The sequence below is a fragment of the Heloderma suspectum genome, chromosome 3 (assembly GCF_057233095.1).
Source record: "Heloderma suspectum isolate Gila_16-S chromosome 3, 16-S_ref, whole genome shotgun sequence".
Taxonomy (NCBI): Eukaryota; Metazoa; Chordata; class Lepidosauria; order Squamata; family Helodermatidae; genus Heloderma; species Heloderma suspectum.
The window spans coordinates 5,138,860-5,162,499 of NC_139460.1; the positions used below are offsets into that span (position 1 = coordinate 5,138,860).

General features: G+C 49.2%; 1 protein-coding gene and 1 long non-coding RNA gene across 2 annotated transcripts in view; one reads left to right on the top strand and one right to left on the bottom strand.

Annotated features, from left to right (window-relative positions):
- On the bottom strand, positions 1-11,553 carry LIPT2 (lipoyl(octanoyl) transferase 2). Its single transcript, XM_084842379.1, has 2 exons — positions 11,081-11,553; positions 1-939 (listed from the first exon to the last, which is right to left on the bottom strand). The coding sequence occupies exons 1-2, from the start codon at positions 11,544-11,546 to the stop codon at positions 680-682; spliced, it is 726 nt and encodes a 241-aa protein (XP_084698505.1). The 5' UTR covers positions 11,547-11,553; the 3' UTR covers positions 1-679.
- The window catches only part of LOC146349268 (uncharacterized), a 23,233-nt gene continuing 10,744 nt past the window's right edge, over positions 11,152-23,640 (top strand). The window contains exon 1 of the long non-coding RNA XR_014788929.1: positions 11,152-11,489. This is a non-coding gene — a long non-coding RNA (uncharacterized LOC146349268). The remainder of the gene's footprint in view (positions 11,490-23,640) is intronic.

The window sequence follows — 23,640 nt, forward strand, 5'->3', positions numbered from 1 at the left end:
TTTTCTGCAAAAACTAAAGACATTTTTAATGATATGTTAAATCCATATTAAACTATCCTGGATACTTGCTCAAAAAATGTAGCAAAAACCTTCTGCATATTAGCCGGGTTGTTAACCCTGTTGCTTTCCTGAAGACTATACACTTGCTTTGTTCTTTAAAATGAAAACCTAGATTCTGAATATTCTTCATGCATGTCAGTGACCGTAGATATTTCTCTTTTCTTCATAATTATCTCCACCACCCCACTTTTTACATGCATTAAAAAAAACATATTGGAACAAGTAGTATTTGAATGTTGCCTACATTTAAAGGCACATAAACTCATTTTATGACCATCATCAACTGAAACAAATAGATGTTTCAACCCGATTACCTATGCCAAAAGTTTTAACAGGCTTTAAATTAACCAGAACCTGTGTCAGTTTAACTGGCACAGGTTTCTGTAAATCACGGTTTTATTGGCCGTGCTGAACATTCTCTGTCCTAGAACCTTGGACCTCCTCCTCACAGAGCAGTAACATCCTTGGAATTCACTGCGGAGGGAATCTCCAGTATTTAAACTTTACACAGTAGAAGATAACCCTGATATGTAAGCCGCAGAGTTTGTTTCATGTTTCAGTATCTTCTGTTGGGAAAGGTACTCTTGTGTTCCTAGGAACACCCAGAAACTAGCACAAATCATTCTCCTAAATAGGGGCTGCAGGTGCCTTTTGATCTCAGAGATTCTTCAGTTAAAGTACACTTAAACACCTCTTGAAAAGCAGCCAGAAAAGGCTCAGTGGCTTCTTCGACGGAGACGTGTCTCTGGAGTTCTTGGCTCAGGGAGGTCACCTCCTTCCCTTCCAGCCCACAAGGGACAATGTGATCAAACCAGGTCAGGTCAGTGCAGCAGTTCAGAGCCAAACCGTGCGACGTTACATGCCTTCCACAGTGGACACCTAAAGAAGGAGCCAAAAGAGAAGAATTACACTGACTGGAAAGGCTCAGGCTGCCGTCTGCTCATCACGGCACTGGGATCTCGGGAATTTGGGCTTCTCCACCACCCAAGAAGGGAAAACCAGAGAAGCAGAAGAAAGAACTGTTGCGTGGAGTTAATCTCACATTCATTTTCACTGAACTGCTAGCCTCGCATTAAAAGGTGGCAAAATTTAAGGCTGCAATGTTTAGTCCACAATCTTATGGCCCTTAGACCATGTCTGAGGGGCCATAAGATACTGGGGATTTTCATCTCTGAAGTGGTAGACGGAGCTACGAGCCCAGAGGTGAAATCTCCACTAGGGTCTTCATCCCCACCCCCCTCCCAGCCGCTGCAGAAAGCTCTACGGTGGCTCCTCTTCCAAGGTCGGTATCAAAACCTTGGACAAGGACAGGGAGAGGATGGCAGAGAGGCCAGGATCCACTGCATCCTGTGGCCTCTCCAGCCCTGGGCCTGCCCCCACCAGCACAACTCCACCAGACGGACTCAGATGCCCACTAGCAGAAAAATGTTACAAGGAGGACAGAGAGGTGAAAACTGCCTCCGTTGCTCTTCCCGCCCTGCCGGCAGAAGCCTGGCACGGCACAGGACTCTCGGAAGCCTCCGAGATTGGAGGCTTCTCTCTAGCAGGTGACACCTGATAGGGTCACCCCCTCACCTGATTAAGTGATTAGCTCAATTGATTTAACAGTATTTTAATCAACTAAAAAGGTTCTCCTGATTAATCAGGAACCATGCATATATATAACCGTGTGTGTGTGTGTGTGTGTGTGTGTGTATATATATATATATATAACTTGTAAAAGCTGCAGATGGCAAGCATCTGCTTCAGAGAGGCAATCCCCCTTCTCTCTCATATGGAAGGAAATGCTGTTTCTAATTTGATGCCTTCCTAAACTGCACACGCACACACCAGCTAAACGTAAAGGAAGGCTGTGCTGTCCTTCAGAACTACTGTTTTTACTCATATACTAATTTAAAATTGATAGATCAACCAATGAACCACGCCTCACACAATTAATCAACCAAAGTTTATTTGACTGGGTAACAGCCTTATGCAAAGTTGTATTGGGTTACTTTGTGCAAGATACCTTAAAAGCCCCATCAGGAAAAAGAGTAGTATATAAATTTAGCAAATAAAAATATAACATGGTTTTAAAAAGGGAACTGAAGTGAAAGACAGGAATTATTTTTAAGTGCAAGCAACTGTGATTCCTGCAGAGTTTGGTGTTGAACCCAAGACTCTTGCCATTCTCAAGACCTGACAAAGGACTCTGACTTCCACTGCCATTTTTTCCTGTAAGAATGTGGCAATTTGAAGTTTGTTCACGACCAAAGCAAATCCTTCCAACTCCATGTGGAAGTGTCTCTGCCTCTACAACTGCTAAAAAAAACCCAGAGCAATTATCATGCCCTCACAGTCTGTGGTAATACAGCCCTGAAAGGAATGGCGTTTTGGAGTTACTTAAGGCCTAAATGGAGAGTTTACTCTCTTCTGCAATGGAAGAAAACTCCAAATCCACATTCTGCACTAAGAATAGACTATATTGAGGGGCATTAAGTTTTGCTTTTTAGAAAAATGAGAACTGAGGGGATACAGGCAATGGAAGTGGTAATTATGAGCAAAGATTATGAGATATTGGCCCTGTTCCATCAGAGTCCACATTGACACTGCCAGCATTGTTAACCTGGTCTAAATGCCAATGCCAGGCATTCAGGGCTTTTCCCACATAGGTGCAAGGATCAAGTGATGCCCTTGCCTACGTCCATGGAGTCACAGCTAATGGTGGCTTTCCATTTAGCATGAGACGTTCAGGCTATGGGTCAGTTCGCACAATCATAGAATCATAGAATAGTAGGGTTGGAAGGGGCCTACAAGGCCATCGAGTCCAACCCCCTGCTCAATGCAGGAATCCAAGTCAGAGCATCCTTGACAAATGGCTGTCCAGCCTCGTCTTGAAGGCCTCCAGTGTGGGAGAGCCCACCACCTCCCCAGGTAATTGGTTCCACTGTCGTATTGCTCTTACAGTCAGGAAGTTTTTCCTGATGTTCAGCCGGAATCTGGCTTCCTGTAACTTGAGCCCATTATTCCGTGTCCTGCACTCTGGGATGATCAAGAAGAGATCCTGGCCTTCTTCTCTGTGACAATCTTTCAAGTACTTGAAGAGCGCTATCACATCTCCCCTCAGTCTTCTCTTCTCAAGGCTAAACATGCCAAGTTTTCAGTCTCTCTTCATAGGGCTTTGTTTCCAGTCCCCTGATCATCTTTGTTGCCCTCCTCTGAACCCTCTGCAGTTTGTCTGCATCCTTCTTAAAGTGTGGTGCCCAGAACTGGACACAGTACTCCAGATGAGGCCTAACCAGTGCTGAATAGAGGAATCAAAACAAGCCACGCTGGCTCATTTAAATCATGGCGCGATTTGAATATTTACCACCCGGGTGCAGCTTGTCGTGTCGTTCGAATGCATGTGGCATGGCTTATGGGGGCGGGGGAAACAACCCTCCAATAAACCTACACATGGGTTACTGGAGGGTTGTTTCCCACTCCAACAAGCTGTGCCACCTTGGTTGAGATGACATGACAAGCCACGCCCAGGCAGTGATTATTCAAATTGTTTCCTGCACATGCCGCAATTTTAAAAAGCCACCATGGCTTATTTCAATCATGCAAACCAGGTCTGCCTGTCTCTTGAATCTCTTATCTCTAGAGATATGATTTTCTTTCTAGGAAGCAGAGCTGAAGACATTTCTGGGATATCTGGCACAGGATTGTCAACTGACCACAGAAAAAAAGAGCCTGGTCTGTTCTTGTGACTTCAGCAGCAGAATAAATTAGCCAGTGAAGCTTTTCGCAGTGTGGATAAGCATGTTCACCTGCTAATGTTTGCAGATCCAAACACTGTGTTAAAAGTCACAGCTACAGACTCCAGTTGAGAAGTTGGCGCCCATTCTTCAGTGAAATGCGGGTGATGTGCCTTTGGACACAAGGGGCATGTAAAGAAGAGCGCCCTTGCTCTCATGCAACCCCTCCAGAGCATAAAGTGCCATGTGACTTTGCTCACAAGAACACAGCCCACATTTCGGTGGCGGGGCAGGTCAACAGGTTGGCATCTCTCAAAGTTAGAAAAAAGAACACCATAAAACACCTGCTGAAGTATCACTGCTCCTGTAAAAAACTTCCAGACATTCCTGGACAGCTTACAAGACTGAGTTCAGCAGGGACAGCAAAACCTTGCCTGGTGCCTGGGACTTATTCCCCGTCTCCTGAAGAGGGTTGCAACCCCCACCCCCTCCCATGCACCCACCCACCCAGCAACTCTCTTTTGCCTTCTGTATGATTAGCAGAAGCTTTCCCCAGTATGGAGAGTACATCATACAACTGAAAGCTCCACCTGTTGAATTCTTCTACCCCAAGCAGCTGTAAAGCACACAGCGATCCTGCACGGGGTGAAAGATTAGAAATGGCCTTGGGCCATGTCTAACACTGAATTTATGTTCACTTCTACATGTTTATGCCTCTTTTTAGCATGCAATGAGCCCCGAGACATTCCATTAGAATCAAGTCAGCATTTCTTGCTCTTTGGACAGGACTCCCATGGCACTAGTATAACTGATAAGAGTTGCCTTTTAACCTAGACAGTTATGGGCAGTCAAGCCAGCCCCAGCTTCAGTGGGGAAAAGCAACCAGAGCACTAAAAACCAACCAGAGCACATATTTTTATCCAAATTTATTTAGTCTCACACACAGACTGTGTGTGTGAGAGAGTCACTAGACATGCACACTCAGAGGTAAACAAGCATTTGGACTGTATCACTTCAGGAATCCCTCCACAAGAAAAACAAATGTCAGCAAGAAAGGTCCTAGCCTAGGCTTGATATACTCATTTTCTAGGTGGATTTCTTTTTTTCTTTTTTTTAATGAAGATGCATTCCAACATGTGAGATAACCCCACCACCACCTGCAGCCTGAAGTGGTACAGACCAGCCTCAGGCTTGTCACCTCAGTGAGAACTAGGCCCATGAAACTCACCACTGAATCAGGAAGTCCCCAGTTCAAATCCCACCCCTGCCATGATGAATTTGCTAGGGGAACTTAGGCAAGTCATTCTGAGTCTGTTTCCCGCCTCCCAGCTGAGCAGAGCAGAGCAGAGCAAGCTGCTCCAGCTGGTCCAGGGACTACAGAAGCAGGCAAGCTCCCAGAGAGCGAGCGAACAGAGCGAGCGAACAGGGGGAGCAAACAGGAGTTGGCCAGGGGAGTTGCAGTGGTTGAAGAGACAAAGGAGACAAAGGAGACAGAGGCTAAGAGGTAAGTGGGTTGCAGGAAGCCCAGGGCGCTGCCCATTATCCTTCTGAGTGGCTGTGAGCTCACCAGGTGCTTCTGAGAGCTCCAACTGCATTGGGGGGCTGTGGCCTGAGTACTCCCAGCAGCTGACTGGGCGGGAAGCTTCAGTCTGTTTCCCGCCTCCCAGCTGAGCAGAGCAGAGCAGAGCAGAGCAAGCTGCTCCAGCTGGTCCAGGGACTACAGAAGCAGGCAAGCTCCCAGAGAGCGAGCGAACAGGGGGAGCAAACAGGAGTTGGCCAGGGGAGTTCGGCAGGGGAGGTCAAGGGGGAGGCCCCTAGCATTTTTTTTTAACTAACTTTTTCCCATTTATTTGTCTTGTAACACACACTTCCACACCAGTGGGACTCTGCTTTTAACCTCTACTGAGTAGAGGAGCAGGCACAGGCTAGTCTAGAACAATCACAAAGCTAGACACAAAAAGGGAAAAGAGGCTATGGAAGGACAAGACTCTCCAGTGGTGGTGACCTGCAAGGTGTGTGCAATGTTTGTTTTCTTGCCTGAGAACAACATGGCCTACACCTGCAACAAGTGCAAGTTGATCACGCTGCTGGAGGAAAAAGTAAGTGGACTGGAGCGGCGACTGTCGACCCTCCGGGGAATAAGAGAACACGAAGAGTTCTTGGACAGAATGGGGGAACTACAGCAGCAAAGGGCAGACCAGAAGCTTGAAGAGCAACAGCAAGATGAGGCAGTGGGAAATGCTGAGGTGAAGAAAAATGGAGTAGAGGATACTCCTTGGAAAACGGTGACAGTTAGGAGAAGAAGAACTAGACGACACTCTGCACCAGTGGAAGCGGTGGAGCTGTGGAACCGATTCCAGGTACTTGCAGATGAGACTGGAGGACAGCCTGCAGAGGAAGAATCACAGGGGAACCTGCATGAGAGTGAGCAAGAGGCTAAAGGTCAGTCAAACAGAGGCGATGAAACCCAGGCCTACAAGAAGAAGAAGAGAAGAGTGGTAGTAGTGGGAGACTCCTTGCTGCGTGGGATCGAGACCCAAGTATGTCGCGAAGACCCGTGGACTCGCCAGGTATGTTGTCTCCCGGGAGGACAGATTAGAGACGTGACTGAAAGGTTGCCTGCACTCATAAAGCCCACTGACAGGTATCCCTTTCTTCTCATCCATGTGGGAACAAATGATACCGCCAAGCGGAGCTACGAAGAGATCACGTCAGACTTTGAAGCTTTGGGAAGGAAACTCAAGAACTTTGGGGCCCAGATAGTTTTCTCATCCATCCTTCCAGTAGTTAGAAGAGGGATAGAAAGGGAACGAAAAATACTCCGGGTGAATGACTGGCTATGAAGGTGGTGCCAACGAGAGAGATTTGGATTCTGGGACCACGGGCTATACTTCCTGGAAGATGGGCTGTTGGCTAGGGATGGGTTGCACCTCACAAAGGCTGGGAAGAATGTGTTTGGCCACAGCATGAAGAACTTCATCAGGAGGGCTTTAAACTGAATCCTACGGGGAAGGGAGATGTAATGTTGGGGGTAACAATGGACGTAGGCGCATGCATTGCAATGGAGAGAACAGCTCTGATAGCGTCCAATAATAGTCTTCAGACACAGGTAGGAAGAAAGCCAGACTATGAAGCACATGGTCTTCGATGTCTATATACTAATGCCCAGAGTATGGGAAACAAACAGAACGAACTTGAACTCTTAATACAGGAGGGAAATTATGACTTGATAGGTATAACTGAGACTTGGTGGGATGACTCTCATGACTGGAATACAGCAATTGAAGGATATAACTTGTTCAAAAAGAACAGGAGGAACAGAAAGGGAGGCGGGGTTGCACTGTATGTGAAAAATACATATCTCTGCACAGAAATACAGGAGGAGGAGCTTGGTAGCCCCATCGAGAGCATCTGGGTTGAAATAAATGGAGCAAAGAATAAAAGGAACCTGGTGGTCGGAGTCTACTACCGGCCACCCAATCAAGGAGAAGACAAGGATGAAACTTTTGAAAAGCAAATAGCCAATGTTTTAAGGAAGCATGATGTAGTAGTAATGGGGGACTTCAATTTCCCCGATATTTGTTGGGAGACAAATTCTGCAAAACATGGCCCCTCCAGGAAATTCCTGACTTGTGTGGCGGATAACTTCCTCCTACAGAAAGTAGAGGAAGGAACTAGAGGATCGGCTATCCTTGACTTGATCCTAACCAACAGAGATGACTTAGTGGAGAAAGTAGCAGTTACAGGAACTCTGGGGGAAAGCGACCATGTTGTACTTGAGTTCTTGGTTCTAAGGGAAGCAAAAGCCGAGTGTACTCAAACGCGTACCCTGGATTTTAGGAAAGCTGATTTTAATAAACTCAGAACAATGATCAGTAAGGTCCCATGGCAAGCAATGCTAGCGAGAAAAGGAGTCCAAGATGGGTGGGAACTTTTAAAAAAGGAAATTCTCAAGGCACAATCACAAACAATTCCAACAAGAAGAAAAGGTGGAAGACAACAGAAGAAGCCAATGTGGCTTCACAAAAAGCTTAGGGATGACCTGAAAACAAAAAAGGACACATATAGGAAGTGGAAAGAAGGCCAAGTAACAAAGGAAGAGTACAGGCAGGTAGCACAGAATTGCAGGGATGGCGTCAGGAAGGCTAAAGCGGAGAACGAGGTGAGGTTAGCGAGGGATGCTAAAAACAACAAAAAGGCTTTCTTCAGCTACGTGCATAGTAAAAGGCAGAGGAAAGAAATGGTTGTTCAGCTATTAAATAAGGATGGCAAAATGATAACAGAGGACAAAGAAAAGGCAGAGGTGCTCAATTCCTACTTTGGCTCAGTCTTCTCCCAAAAGAGGGTCTATGACCCCCCTGGCAAAGGCGAAGTACAGGCTGAAGGGGCAGGATTGCAGCTTGAGATCGACAGGCATATGGTCAAGGAACACCTCATTACTTTGAATGAGTTCAAATCTCCAGGGCCAGATGAACTGCATCCTAGAGTCATAAAGGAACTGGCAGAAGAACTCTCAGAACCGCTGTCTATTCTCTTTGAGAAATCATGGAGGACCGGGGAAGTGCCAGATGACTGGAGGAGGGCTAACGTTGTCCCTATCTTCAAAAAGGGTAAAAAGGAGGAACCTGGGAACTACAGACCAGTCAGTCTGACATCAATCCCTGGGAAAATTCTGGAGCAGATCATAAAGCAATCCATCTGGAAGCACCTTGACAACAATGCCGTGATTACTCGAAGCCAACATGGATTTGTCAAAAACAAGTCCTGCCAGACAAATCTGATCTCATTTTTTGATCAAGTCACCTCCCTTGTAGACCGTGGGAATGCTGTAGACATCATATACCTCGACTTCAGCAAAGCTTTCGACAAAGTGCCCCATGATATCCTGATGAGCAAACTTGCTCGAAGTGGGCTAGATGAAACAACGATCCGGTGGATCCACAGTTGGCTACAGAATCGGACTCAAAGAGTGCTTATCAATGGGACCTTCTCAAGCTGGGGAGAGGTAACGAGTGGGGTACCGCAGGGCTCAGTCCTGGGCCCAGTGCTCTTCCACATTTTTATTAATGACTTGGAGGAGGAGGTGCAGGGAATGCTGATCAAATTTGCAGATGACACAAAATTGGGAGGGATAGCTAATACTTTGGAAGACAGAAACAAAATTCAAAGTGATCTGGATAGACTGGAGTGCTGGGCAGACAACAACAGAATGACATTTAATAGGGACAAATGCCAAGTTCTGCACCTAGGAAAAATAAACCAAATGCACAGTTACAAGATGGGGGATACGTGGCTCAACCACACTACGAGCGAGAAGGATCTTGGAATTGTTGTCGATCACAAGCTGAATATGAGCCAACAATGTGATGTGGCTGCAAAAAAGGCAAATGCTATTTTGGGCTGCATTCATAGAAGCATCGCTTCCAAATCCCGGGAAGTACTAGTTCCCCTCTACTCAGCACTGGTTAGGCCTCATCTGGAGTACTGTGTCCAGTTCTGGGCACCACACTTGAAGAAGGATGCAGACAAGCTGGAGAGGGTTCAAAGGAGGGCAACAAAGATGATCAGGGGACTGGAAACAAAGCCCTATGAAGAGAGACTGAAAGAACTGGGCATGTTTAGCCTTGAGAAGAGAAGACTGAGGGGAGATATGATAGCACTCTTCAAGTACTTGAAAGGTTGTCACAGAGAAGAAGGCCAGGATCTCTTCTTGATCATCCCAGAGTGCAGGACACGGAATAATGGGCTCAAGTTACAGGAAGCCAGATTCCGGCTGAACATCAGGAAAAACTTCCTGAGTGTCAGAGCAATAGGAACCGATTACCTGGGGAGGTGGTGGGCTCTCCCACACTGGAGGCCTTCAAGACGAGGCTGGACAGCCATTTGTCAGGGATGCTCTGACTTGGATTCCTGCCTTGAGCAGGGGGTTGGACTCGATGGCCTTGTAGGCCCCTTCCAACCCTACTATTCTATGATTCTATGATTCTAAGCCTCTCATATTCGCAACATGGCAATAATAATAATAATAATACAGACCTACCTTACAGGGCTACTGTTTAGAACAAAGTTATGTATGTGAATCAACCCACTATTCGCTCGACTTCGCATCCCCCCCCCCCCCGCCCCTTATAGGGATAATAATACTGACTACTTGACAGAGCTGCAGTCAGGATTTTACTAAGGCCGAGCCTGTAACAGAATAGGATGGTAGAATGGACTGTGCTATGTCAGACAACAGGTGATGGATACCTCTTCTGAATGCCGCTCCAGGTACCAAACTCCTTGCAAACAGAACGCCAGCACATCAGGGAGAAAGATTCCAGTGCAGCTGTGCTGGTTCTTCTATTTGCAGGGAGTTTTAAATATAAGGGAGCATTCAAAACTGCAGTCCTACACCTGCACAGCCCAATTCTGTATCGTCTGTTGCTGTTGTATGTGTAGATTTATCTCAGGCCTCAGGTAATGGGTGTGAACCAGTTTGAGGATTCCATGCTTGCATCCTTAAGCTTGCAGTTCTATACCCTACTCTGTGGGGCTTTCTTCTGAGTAGAAGCTGTAAACATACTAATTGCAAAGGAAGTCCCACTACACTCAGTCAAATTTATATCAATAAATATGCTTTGGCTTCCACTACACAACTCAAACCCTAGGCAAGCTTACCAGGTAGTTCATACCACTGAACTCAGCAGCGTGTACTTCTGCGTAGACATGTCTAGAACCACTATAAGCGCACGACGCACAAACGCTGAACTTTTCTAGAAGTTCGTGTGAGCGCCGTCAATGCTCGGCTGTTCTAAACGGTTCATGCGAAGGGCTGCACGCCTGCTAAATGGTGCAGCCCTACAGAGAAGCATCCCCGTGACCCCGCGCCCGGGAGCCAGCCCCACTGACCGCGGGCCCCACTTAAGACACTTCCCGACTTTACGCAACGCGTGGTCATCTCCCCGGCAAGCCAGATCGCTGCGGGGCTGTGCCATCACACGTGCAGCCGCGCTGCTGGGTTCGTGGTACGGCGTTCAGCGCCTTCTCGACACCCGCGCTCCCCCCGGACCTCGGCAGGGCTGGGCTCCGGGGGGCCGCGCTGCGAACTGGCCGCCTCACGCTGCCCCGGGAAGCCTTCGGCCCCGCGGCGGGGACGCGCGCGCGTAATACGCGGCAGAGGGAAGCCCGTCTCCCGCACGCGAGGGCCGGGCTCCGCGAGGCCCGCTCCTCTCAGCGGGCCTAGCGCCGGCCGCGGCCGCGCCCCCGCTCAGCCCCCCGAGCCGAGCCAGGCCCGCCGCGCCGCCCGCGCGCTCACCCACCGATGGCGCAGAGCTTGCGGCCGCCGAGCCAGACGCCGGTGCAGGGCGGCGGGAGGGCGCGGGCGCGGCGCAGGCCGAGGCGGCGGCAGGCGGCGGCGGCCAGGCGCCCCAGGGCGGCCACGTAGCCGCGCACGGGCAGGCCGAAGCGCCGCAGGTCCAGCACCGGGTAGGCCACGAGCTGGCCCGGCCCGTGGAAGGTGAGGAGGCCGCCGCGCGGCACCCGCTCGAAGGCCGCGCCCAGCGCCCGCAGCCGCCGCTCCTCCTCGGCCGCCCAGGCCGCCGCCAGGCCCCGCAGCCCCACCGTGTAGGCCGGGCCCGCCGGCTCCCACAGCAGCAGCCGGTCCGGCGCCTCGCCGCCGCCGTCCAAGTGGCGCCTCACGCAGCGCTCCTGCGCCGCCAGCGACTCCCGGTAGGCCGCGCGGCCTAAGCGCACCACCCGGACCGCGGGGCCACGGAGGGGCCGCATCCTGCCCGGCTAGGACGGGGCGGAGAAGGGCGCCGCGCCGGGCAGGCGCGGGGAGGGACGGAGGGAGGGCGCGGGGCCTTCGTGCACGTGCAGAGTGCTCACAGCCGCGCGCGCAGGGCGCGCCCCCGAGCGGGAAACACCGGGCGTCTCTCCCTCGGCCAGCCTTCCCGAACCCGGCGCCCTCCGGACGGGTTGGGCTACAGCTCCCGTCGGCCGGCTGGGGTCGATGGGAGCTGTAGCCCTCGCGGCTGGAGGGCGCTGGGCCGGGAAGGCCGCGTCAGGCCTTCATGGCCTTAACCGTGTTTACTCGCAAGGGAGCCCCGCCGAGTCCAGCGGGGCTCGCTTTCCCTAGGAGGAGTATCCCAGGCTGCAGCTCCTTCTGCTTCAGCCTGACGTACTTGGCGCGAAGGGATGCTTAAGACCGGTTTGTTCCCAGGGCAGCAGCCCCACTGCGTGGGAGGAAACCTGCGTGGGACTGGGCGGCGAGGACGTGGCAGTCCTGTGCGCACTTGCATCTTTTGTTTTACTTGCCGCATTTCTGCGCTGCCCGCTAGCACAAGCTGTCTGGGCAGTTCACACCGATTCAGACCATGAAATACATCATGATAAAACATTACGTACATTAAAATATCTGGGAGAACAAGAAGGTTTTCACTTGGTGCCTAGGAGTTGCACTTCCTAGGAGTAAATCCCAGTGAATTCACCCGGACTGACTTCTAAATAAACATGGATGCAATCAGGCTGTAAGCATACTTGCTAGGAAATAAAATGTGTTTAGGGTTGGATTGCCGGTGTCTGGCAGGCCAGTCCTATGTATATTTACCTGGAGGTAAATCTCATAAGATTGCAGCCCCCAAAGCAGAAAGCATTGCTTCTTGGCAGATGTGGGGTGCTTTAGGCAACGCGTTTAGGTTGTGGGTTCCCGGTAGACAGCTGGGTGGCCACTGTGTGAACAGAATGCTGGACTAGATGGACCCTTGGTCTGATCCAGCGGGGCTCTTATGTTTTTATGCCATTGCCTTGCCTCATTCATTGAGGTTTGTGGTGGAGCCCGCGTGACAAGGTCTTCCAATTGTACCCCTGCTGTGTTTTCCCACCACTTCTGCCATCTTTTTCCTTACTACAGAAAAGCCATTGAAGGTGCAATCCTACGCATGTTTAGACTGGCTGGGTCATGCTGTAGGACTTTTTTCTGTCTAAACATAGGATTGCGCCCAAAGCGGGGGGGGGGGGGGAATTGCTGTACAATTCCTTCTGAGTGGTAGCACTTGGAGCCCTCTGGAAGTACTCCTGGGTTCCAGTTGGAACAAATGTGAGCACAGTGATTTGATGATTATAGGAAAGGCTAGGAATGGGTATCAGGACAGACGTGGGTATGGCTGTGTGTGGCGGTGGTGGGGGGTACCTTGGGATGAGAAACCGCCTAATCCTAAAGCACCAGTCCTGCATGCATTTTTCTCAGGAGCAAGTTCCACTGAAATCAGCAGGGGTCACTTCTGAAAAAACATGCATAGGATTGGACTGCATGAGCTGTAAATACTCAAATTGAATTCCACTGGTTTGTAAGCTCATTTGGAAATCCAGATTTAAAAGCTGGATAACATTTTAAAAACAAAATAGTTTGAAAACATGGTCCTCCAATGTTGTTCTTCCAAAGCTAATGTCTGACACTTAAGAGTGATAAATACCTTCCTCATTCCACCATAACTCAGTGACAAATAATTCTTCCAGTTATGATGAGGTTTCATTATTGTTTACCATAGTAAAAAATATGAGACATTAATGGCAAGGAGATCATTCTCTACTGTCCATCTACTTGGTTTCCAGTGTCTGACCTGAAATGTAATTATTTACCAAATAAGATTGCAGTCCAAGGCATAATTACTAGAGAGTACGCCCGCTTTCAGTTCAGTGGGACTTCCTTCTGTGTAAGCGTGTAAAGTTTCAGGGTAGATTAGTTTCAAAATATTAAAGCAGAATCATTAAATGACGTGAGATGAGAGGTTTTTGCCAGCATGTTTCTAATCCAAACTTCCTCATAAGATTGTTCTGGGAAACTCTTGGCTCCAAAGCTCTGCATTCTATTCGAGTAAAGCTCAAATAATTCACTGGGACTTATTTTTGAGTGAGAATGCGTAGGACTGGGCTGAGAGTGTAGCAAGTTTGCCAATCCAATCCCTAGCTCTGGCACTTTCAGATACAGGTGCATGCAGCAATCTCGTCTACATGGATGGTTATCAGACTTCCTGTCTCCAGGAATCATTTCCACATTAACTCATCTACAGAGGAACTCTGAACATCTGATGTGAAAATCAGCTGCATTGAAGAGGTGTCTGGGCATGTTCTGTAGGGCACACTTAGCTTGGAGAGGGCAGTCGTCAGGCCTGCTGGGTCTCCAGTTGACCTGCGTGAGCCAAGAGTGCAACCTAGAACATATCCAATGCTCTTCTGTGGCTTTTTTTGGAACAGGCGAAAAGGGGTGAGCAACCTGTCTTTCAGCAAAATTTATCTTCTACTATTAACCTTCTCAATGAATCAAGGTAAGCTTGTTGTTGTTGTTGTTGTTCAGTCGTTCAGTCGTGTCCGACTCTTCGTGACCCCATGGACCATAGCACGCCAGGCCTTCCTGTCCTGCGCTCTCTCCCGGAGCGTGCTCAAGTTCATAAGTTCATATTCATTGTAAGCTGGAGGTGGTCAAACATGAGATGGCAAGATTGAACATCGACGTCTTGGGAATCGGCAAACTAAAATGGACAAGCACGGGCAAATTTAATTCAGGTGATGATTATATCTACTACTGTGGGCAAGAATCCCTTAGAAGAAATGGAGTAGCACTCATGGTCAACAAAAGGGTGGGAAAAGCAGTACTGGGGTACAATCTCAAAAACGATAGAATGATCTCAGTACGAATCCAAGGCAAACCATTCAACATCACAGTAATTCAAGTCTATGCCCCAACCACTGAGGCCGAAGAAGCTGAGGAAGGTGTTGTAGGTCTTCTATGAAGACCTACAACACCTTCTAGAACTAACACCAAAAAAAAGATGTCCTTTTCATCATAGGGGATTAGAATGTTAAAGTAGGAAGTCAAGAAATCACCGGGATAACAGGCAAGCATGGCCTTCGTGTACAAAATGAAGCAGGACAAAGGCTAATAGAATTGATGCTTTTGAACTGTGGTGCTGGAGAAGACTCTTACGAGTCCCCTGGACTGCAAGGAGGTCCAATCAGTCCATCCTAAAGGAAATCAACCCTGACTGCTCATTGGAAGGACAGATCCTGAAGCTGAAGCTCAAATATTTTGGCCACCTAATGCGAAGAGAAAACTCTCTGGAAAAGACACTGATGCTGAGAAAGACTGAAGGCAAAAGGAGAAGGGGACGGCAGAGGATGAGGAGGCTAGATAGCATCACCGATGCAATGAATATCAACTTGAGCACGCGCCGGGAGAGAGCAGAGGACAGGAAGGCCTGGCGTGCTATGGTCCATGGGGTCACAAAGAGTCGGACACGACTTAATGACTGAATAACAACAACAATTCTCGTTCTTCTCATTGAATAACCACGGATAAGCTTCCAAATAATATTTATTTATTTATTTATTTATTTTTATTAAATTTATTAATCGTCCATCTGGCTGGTCACCCAGCCACTCTGGGCAATGTACAAAGTATATAATAAAACAGTTTAAAACAATAAAATTCTACAATAAAACATTTTCTAAAATACCCTAACCCACCCCAAATGCCTGCCTGAACAACCACGTTTTTAATGCGTGGCGGAAGCTCATTAAAGAGGATGCATGGCGGAGTTCCCTAGGGAGGGAATTCCACAGAGTAGGAGCCACCACAGAAAAGGCCCTCTTCCTCTTCCCCACCAGTCTAGCTGTCCTGGCTGATGGGACAGAGAGAAGGCCATCCGAGGCTGATCTTGTTAAGCGGCCTGTCTGGTGCTGCTGGAGGTGCTCCTTAAGATAGGCTGGGCCGGAACCATATAGGGTTTTAAAGGTCAAAACCAACACCTTGAATTCGACCCGGAAAACAACTGGTAACCAGTGCAACTCCTTCAGCACTGGAGTGATGTGATCTTGCTGACGGCTGCCTGTAATCAGGTGAGCTGCTGTGTTCTGCACCAGCTCCAGCTCCCGAACCGTCTTCAGGGGTAACCCCATGTAGAGCACATTACAGTAGTCTAAACGAGAGGAGACCAGGGCATGTACTACTGATGGGAGCAGATGGTTGGGAAGGCAGGGGTGCAGCCGGCGTATCAGATGGAGTTGGTACAGCGCTGTCCCGCTCACAGCTGACACCTGAGCCTCCATGGACAGCTGGGAGTCCAAAATGACCCCCAGGCTGCAAACCTGGTCTTTCAAGGGTAGCCGTACCCCATTCAACAGCAGGTCAACATCCCCCAGCCTCCTCTTGTCTCCCACTAAAAGTACCTCGGTCTTGTCAGGGTTCAGCTTCAGCTCTTTCCTCCCCATCCAGCCACTCACTGTCTCCAGATATTTGGACAGGGATTCCACGGCCAACCTTGGTGAAGATTTGAATGAGAGGTAGAGCTGCGTGTCATCCGCATATTTATGACACCACACCCCAAACTTCCTGATGATAGCCCCCAGCAGCTTCACATAGATGTTAAATAGCATTGGGGAGAGGATGGAACCCTGTGGCACCCCACAAGTGAGCGGCCACAGGTCCAAAACCTCCTCTCCCAGTGCTACTCTCTGGTACCTGCCGGAGAGGAAGGACCGGAACCACCACAATACGGTGTCTCCAATGCCCAACCCCTCCAGGCGGTCCAGGAGGGTACCGTGGTCAACGGTATCAAAAGCCACTGAGAGGTCAAGGAGAACAAGGAAGGAGCATTCACCCCTATCCAGAGCCCTCCTCATATCATCTACCAAGGCGACCAAGGCTGTTTCTGTCCTGTGCCCAAGCCTGAAGCCCGACTGAAATGGGTCTCGATAATCGGCTTCTTCCAAGTGTGCCTTCAACTGCACCGCCACCACCCGCTCAATCACCTAGCCCAAAAATGGCAGTTTCGAGAGTGGGCGAAAGTTGTTCAGAACTTGGGGATCTGAGGAGGGCTTCTTTAACAGTGGTCTTATCACTGCCTCCTTGAGGGCTGATGGCATCACTCCCTCCTCAAGGGAGGTGTTCACCACTGCCCTGATCCCCTCACCCAGTCTCTCTCTGCAGCCCATAATGAGCCAAGATGGGCAAGGATCAAGTAAGCAGGTGGTCAGCCTTACAGATGAAAGCACCTTGTCCACTTCATCAGAAGGAAGAAGTTGGAACCAATCCCACAAAACCAGTTTGCCAGAAGCTGCCTCTCACTCGCTAACTGTATCCATGGCGCACGGAATAACACTCCTGATCGGATCAATTTTATCTGCAAAGTGCCTTGCCAAAGCCTCACAGGAGGCCTTAGAATGCAACAGTGGTTCCGGAGCCACAGGACCGACCAGGCTCCGGACCACTTGGAACAGCCTCCTGGGACAGCACTCTGCGGATGTGATAGAGGCAGCATAATATTCCTTTTTTGCTGCCTTCACCGCCACGTGATAGGCTGAAGATACAGCTCCAGCCCATGTCTGATCGTCTTTGGAGCGAGACTTCCACCACCGGCCCTCTGGCCATCTCACCTCCTGTTTCAGAGCTCGTAACTGCGGATTGAACCATGCTGCAGTCCGAGCCCTGTTCAGGGAGAGAAGCCGTTTCGGGGCTACCCGATCTAATGCCCCAGTGATTAAGGCATTCCAGCCACCCACCAGGGCCTCGACCAAGTGGCCGTTGGCGTGCTCCAGAGAATCCCCAAGCGCGTTCAGGAATCCATTCAGATCCATAAGACGCCTGGGGCGGACCATTTTAATGGGTCCTCCACCCCTGCGGAGGGGTGTGGAACCGAGAAGTCTAACATCACCAGATAGTGACCTGACCATGACAAGGAGGTGGTGGATACACCCCCGACTTCCAGATCACTCCCCGCTTCTCCAGAAACAAACATAAGGTCTAGTGCATGACCAGCTACATGGGTGGGCCCAGTTAGAATATGGTGCAGCTCCCAGGAAGCCATGGTCTCCTTGAAGTCCCGAGGTGCTCCTGTGAGGATGGCCCCTGTAAGTTGAAGTCCCCCAGCACCAATAAGTTAGGGGACTGTACACGCACATCAGAGACCACCTCAAGCACCGTGACCAGGGAGTTAGTCGTGCAGCAGGGTGGGCGGTACATGAGCAGAATCCCCAGACTGCCCTTCGGGCCCAACCGCCAGTACATGCACTCAGCAACCTTGGTCTCCCAGAGAGGGGGTCTGGTGAAGACGAAGGACTCCCGGTAAGTAACAGCCACTCCCCCTCCCCAATCCCCAGCCCTCGGCTGCTGTGCATATGAAAATCCAGCTGGACACGTGGCCACCAGAGTTGGAGCTGTGGCCTCAGCCAGCCAGGTCTCCGTAAAACATGCCAGGTCTGCACCCTCATCCAGGATCATGTCGTGGATGAGGAATGTTTTCTGGGTAACAAACCTGGTATTGCAGAGCAGCAAATGAAGGCCAGAAGATGGAGTCACACCTCCCCCAGCCATCCTTTGGCTCTGGACAGGCCTGGAACAGTGGACAGATATTACACATCTCTCCCTTGTTCCTCTTACCTGGCATGGCCTGCCCCTAGCGCTCCGCCAGTGCCTGCCGCCCAGCCTCGGTATGTTCTGGCCCCCAACACTCCCTCCACTGCCTCCGTCAGGTGGACACATGCCCCCTCGCTCCTGTCTATCAGGCAGGCTACCCACCCCTGAAAACACAACAGAATCCCCCAGAAATTAAAAAAAAAAATCCCCTTTAAAAATACTGCCAGGCAGGAGTCCACAGTGGAAGTGGTGGCAGCCGCAGGAGGCACACCTCTTCCCCGGTGGTGGTGGTGGTAGCAGCTTCTCCTGCAGGCCCTGGCTCTCCCAGGCCACCTCAGCCAACCTGCTTATGTGGCCCCTCCAGGAAGGAGCAGGTGGAAGCAGCACAGCTGGCTCAGTACCTGGGGGCCTGGTCCTGCAGGGACTGGCGGTCTGCCAGGCAGAAGTCCGCAGGGAAGGCCTGGTGTTGGTGGCGAAACTCCCCAGAACACAGAATAACTGCAGAACTCCCCAGAACACAGGTTGAAAACCTCTGATCTATGTTCAAAAGCAACTCAAAGTCTTGTGGCACCTTAAGGACTATACATTTTATTATGGTGTAAGCTTTTGAAAGCTTAAAGACAAATAAGCAAAAGCTTATGCAATAATAATATTTGTTAGTCTTTAAGGTGCCACAAGGCCCTTAGTTTTTGCTGCAGTAGACAAAGTTACCCCTCTGAAAACTGATTTATATGTGTGTCACATTGGCAGCACCTACACAAAATGCCTCCCATTTAACAATTTGGTATTGTGTGAAGCATCCTTCACTATCTTTGGATTTAGCTCAGTGTCTTCAGTAGTTCACCCCTTGTTCTGAAATAATCAGGGGTATTAATTGCCATTGGTTTCAGTGGGATTACCCCAGGATCAAGAGAACTTACATAGATCATGGCCCAAATAATTTTTTAATCACCACTCTCACATTTTTCAAATTTATCTTTGTAATAATGAGGACTGGGATGGGGGGGATTTAATCAATGCAAAGATTCTCTGCCATTAAACAAGAAGTTAGCTGCTACTATGCAAGAGCTTCTTGAAAGTCCATGCATATCCTTCAGGATGTGTGTTTGTTCGATCACCTCTGCTTTATGACAACCTAGATAGCATCACGGATGCAATGAATATGAACTTGAGCACGCTCCGGGAGAGAGCGCAGGACAGGAAGGCCTGGCGTGCTATGGTCCATGGGGTCACGAAGAGTCGGACACGACTGAACGACTGAACAACAACAACAATGATGTACTCCCAAACTATTACAGTGTCCTTAAGGAACATGCTTTTGAGTGAATGGGTTAATCATTTTTAACAATGTTAAAGAATAATAACATTATCCAAACTTAACTTTTACTGACTATTCCACGTAGAAATAATACTTCAGATAAGGAACTGCAGCCTAAACTGGTTCTAGGCTGCATTTTGGCTTCAACTGAGTCCTGATTGTGCCTCTTATAGGTCTCATTTCAGAGGGCAGATGGTGTATATCTGCCCTCTGCCACTATGGGGGATCTCATTTAGCATCTGAACATCTGTACACTGCAAACATAGAACCAGTGTGGCTAATGCTGGTTAGGTTTTACTTCACATGCAAGTTGCAGGAAAGACATGCAGACACCAGACAACAAAGCATAATGTTGAAAAGTTCCTCAGTACATGTGCAGCGTCTTTACCATGAGGCCAAGTGAGGCAGTGGGTACCTATAAGAACAGCAGAACAGACACAGATCTGGCCGATGGGGCACAATCCACCAGGAGGTTTCCCTGCACAAGTCTCATTGAAATGAAGGAGAGATGCACAAGAGCACAGTGCATTCATTTCAATGGGGTTTGCACAGGGGTTTGTACCCTGTTAAGTAGTGGGATTTTGAGTATCCAACTTGAGCTCCAACATATCTTGGGCCAGCTGTCTGCCTGCAAAGCATGTGCTCTACTACTGAACTACAGAGGAGCTTCGCATGTAGAAGGTCTCAAGTGCAATCCTGGCATCTCCAGGTAGGGTGGAAAAACTTTTGCCTGAAATCCTGAAGAGCTGCTGCCAGTCAGTGTTGACAATACTGGGCGAGATGGAACAATAGCTGACGGGGTATAAGGCAGCTTCCTGTGTTGCTATGTCTGCATGTCCCTAGCAGTGGTGGCGAGAGCATGCAAACACTGCATGTGCTTGAACAGCCTTTCCCAACTTGGTGCCTTCCAGATATTTTGGTGTTCAACTTGCAACAGCCCCAGCCAGCATGGCCAATGGTGAGGAAGGCTGGGAATTGTAGTCTGAACTATCCAGTCTGGAGGGTGCCAGGTAGGGGAAGGCTACGCTAGAAGATGTAAAGAGCTTTCAAATGTCACACCCTTTACATGTGGCATCAGTGAGAGTAAGGGCTTTCCCATGGCCTGCGTGTGGGATGAGTAACAGCTAAACCTGCCCTAAGTTGCCAGCGGTTCCACTACTTCCGGGAATACGCGGTGTCACACATTGCAAAAATCTAAAGGAAAGCAAGTAAAAGTCAACCCTGAATGCTACTTGCCTTCGTTTACTTTCTCGCTCGTTAAAACATGGGGAAAGGACCATAACAAACACTGTTAGGGAGCAATCCCATGCATGTTTAGACAGAGAAAAGGCCTACAACTCCCAGCATTCCCCAGCCAGCATGAATATGAGAGGTTTAACTATGTGCTGTATGAAGAAGCCCTTCCTTCCATCTGTCCTGAATCTCCCACGGTTCAGCTTCATGGGATGACCCGGAGTTCTAATATTGTGAGAGAGGAAGAAAGAGAGAAAATACTATGAGAGAGGAAGAAGAGCTTCTCTCTATCCACTTTCTAAACACACACACACACTGCATAATGATGTTACAAACCTCTATACCTCCACACACACAGCTGCCTTTTTTCTAAACCAAAAAGCCCCAACCTTTGTAGCCTTTCTTCATAGGGAAGGCGTTCCAGCTTCTTGGTCATTTTGTTTGCCCTTTTCTGCACATTTTGCAGCTGTATGTTAACCCTGTTCACCCTTTTTTTAGATGGGCTGTCGTCCAGAATTGTACCGGGTATTCTAAATGCAGATGCGCCATAAATTTGCATAAAGCAACTTTCCCCAACCTGGTGCCCTCTAGATGTGTTGGACTGCAACTCCCATCATTCCCAGGCAGCATGGCCAATGGCCATGCTGCCTGGGAATGGTGGCAGCTGCAGGTTGGAGTGCACCAGGTTGGGGAAGGCTGGTCCCCAACACATCTGGAGGGCACCAGGTTGGGGAAGGCTGGTTCAAAGGCATGACTATACTAGCAGCTGCACTTTAGTGACGCTCATGTTAGTCGTAAAATACGCATCACTGAAAAGCAGGCTGAGTGCCGAGGGAATGCTTGTTTATTGCAAGAAGCCTTGAAGGTTCTCAAAGACCGGTTCTCTGTCGTCAGAGACACATTGCATCCCTGTGTAGGATTCCTCCCCCTGTCCCGCAGTGAAGGTCTAGCTGCCACGTGTTGGGTAGAAAGAAGGTTTTGCAAATCAACAGCCCTCCGAATGAATGGCAGCCATTCATTTATTTGGGAGAAAGGAAAAGGGTCCACTCAAGAACTGCCTTGAAGGGTAGTGGCTAAACCTGCTCGTTGGCCCCATTCTGGAGTCTATTTCTAGGTAACGGAATGCCGAGACCTGGGATAGGCAGCTGGGCAGCAGTTAGGGATGTCGGAGAAACCTGCAACGGATTCAAATGAGATCAGATTTCTGTGAATCCAACCGACAGATTACACAATGGACCGGCTTTTTCCGAGTTGCATGGATTCTGCGGACTTGCAGACTGATATTTTACTTTCCAGAATTGTGTGCAATTTAGTTGTACAAGAATACAAAAAAAAAGAAAAAAGACCAAGCCAAAATGCACACTTTCCCCCATAGGCTAAATCGTTAAAATACACATGGGGGGGGGGGGGTGGATTTGCGCATTTTTAGAAGTTCACATTTGTGCAAGTGTGAACTTTCCAATGTGAATGGTGTCAGGACCTGGCGTATTTGGACAGCTGCCCAGGCCCACTACTGATGTCAGTCCTGAACCTCTTGTGGCAGGTGGCTGTGACTGGGAGTCACCTGTTATTTTCTGTTTCCCATAATGCCGCAGAGCAGTGCCACATCAGGCACTCCTGAGTATTATGGGAAATTTTCCATGGTGGCTGGGGGCACAGCCATGTAGGAGGGGCTCCACCTCATGAAGACCCCCTCAAACTTACAGGTCAGTCTCACTTCTCTTGAGTGAGACCAATTTGCCTCACCATCACTGGCATCAAAATTGGCGCCTGGAGTGGAATAACAATACTTAGAATTTATATAGCAATTAATTAACACCACGCAAAGTATCTCAATCATTTTTACCAAAAAAATCCCACCCTGTAATGTAGGTCAGTATAACCCCACATTATAGACTTCAGGAGAGAGAGAGAATCCCACACTGCTCAGTGAGTGCAAATTTAATGTGGGGCTTTTCCAGTTGAGTCTCTTATTTCCAATGCTACACAAGCTAAAAAAAAAAAAAATTGTGTAAACACACAACTCCAACCTACCTCATTGCATTTGTGTGTGTGTGTGTGTGTTTAGGATCTAGTTGTATCCTTTTTTCCGGAGGAAGCACTATGTTATTTTCTGAACATCAACGGCCGACGTTTTTCCTTTTTGGCTTGCCACGGCGAGGGCCTATGCAATGGCAGGAAGACAGCATGACAAAACAAGCCAGGGTTCCTTTCGGAAATGGGAAGAGGAGAATGGTGCAGTTTAGTTGTGGTCAGTTTACTGCCAACTTCCTGCTTGCAAAGCAGAGAAGGGACTTGGGGACAAGGTTGCCAACCCAGTCACGAAAGGGAAATTCGTTGTTCCTCTGGGCAAAAGGGCACAGAGAGGGCTGCGAAAGGTCCCTCCTTAAATGTTTTGCATTGAGGAGAGCTGGATACCAAAGATGATGATTCCATATGAATTATGCAAGCTTGAATATATATTTGAATATTTTGCTTCTGCAAGTTCATGGGGTGTATGTTTTGCAGGCTGCTTAAGCTGACCCCCACTCCCCCCGCCAGGAGTCAATAGCCTGTTCATTCCTACTCATGGATCAGAGTTTGAAGGAGACACCTCTCCAGCTAAGCCAGGGATGGGGAACCCTTGGCCCTAATCCGCCACTTCAGAAAAGGCGAGGGCTGAGCAACATTGACCCACTGGGGAGCTGTTGTTTGAAGGCACTCGCAGCTGTCATGCCTCTGCTGGAGGGATCCTCTTCAGAGGAAGGGCTAGAGCTCCCAAAGACAAACAACATGGAAGAGCAGCCTGTGCCAGAAGAGCAGGAGGAGCTGGGGCCCTTGGGGGAGATGGCCATGGGTCCTCCTGGCAAGAGGAGGGGGATTCCACCTCTGAGACAGAGGCTGAGCGACTCCCTTGCCCCTGAGAGCACCGGGGTCTC

Excerpts from the sequence above, each read along its gene's own strand:
- LIPT2 (XM_084842379.1), bottom strand. The coding sequence starts at position 11,546 with ATGCGGCCCCTCCGTGGCCCCGCGGTCCGGGTGGTGCGCTTAGGCCGC. Across the intron at positions 940-11,080 it reads CCGCAAGCTCTGCGCCATCG|GTGTCCACTGTGGAAGGCAT; the intron begins GTGGGTGAGCGC and ends CTCCTTCTTTAG.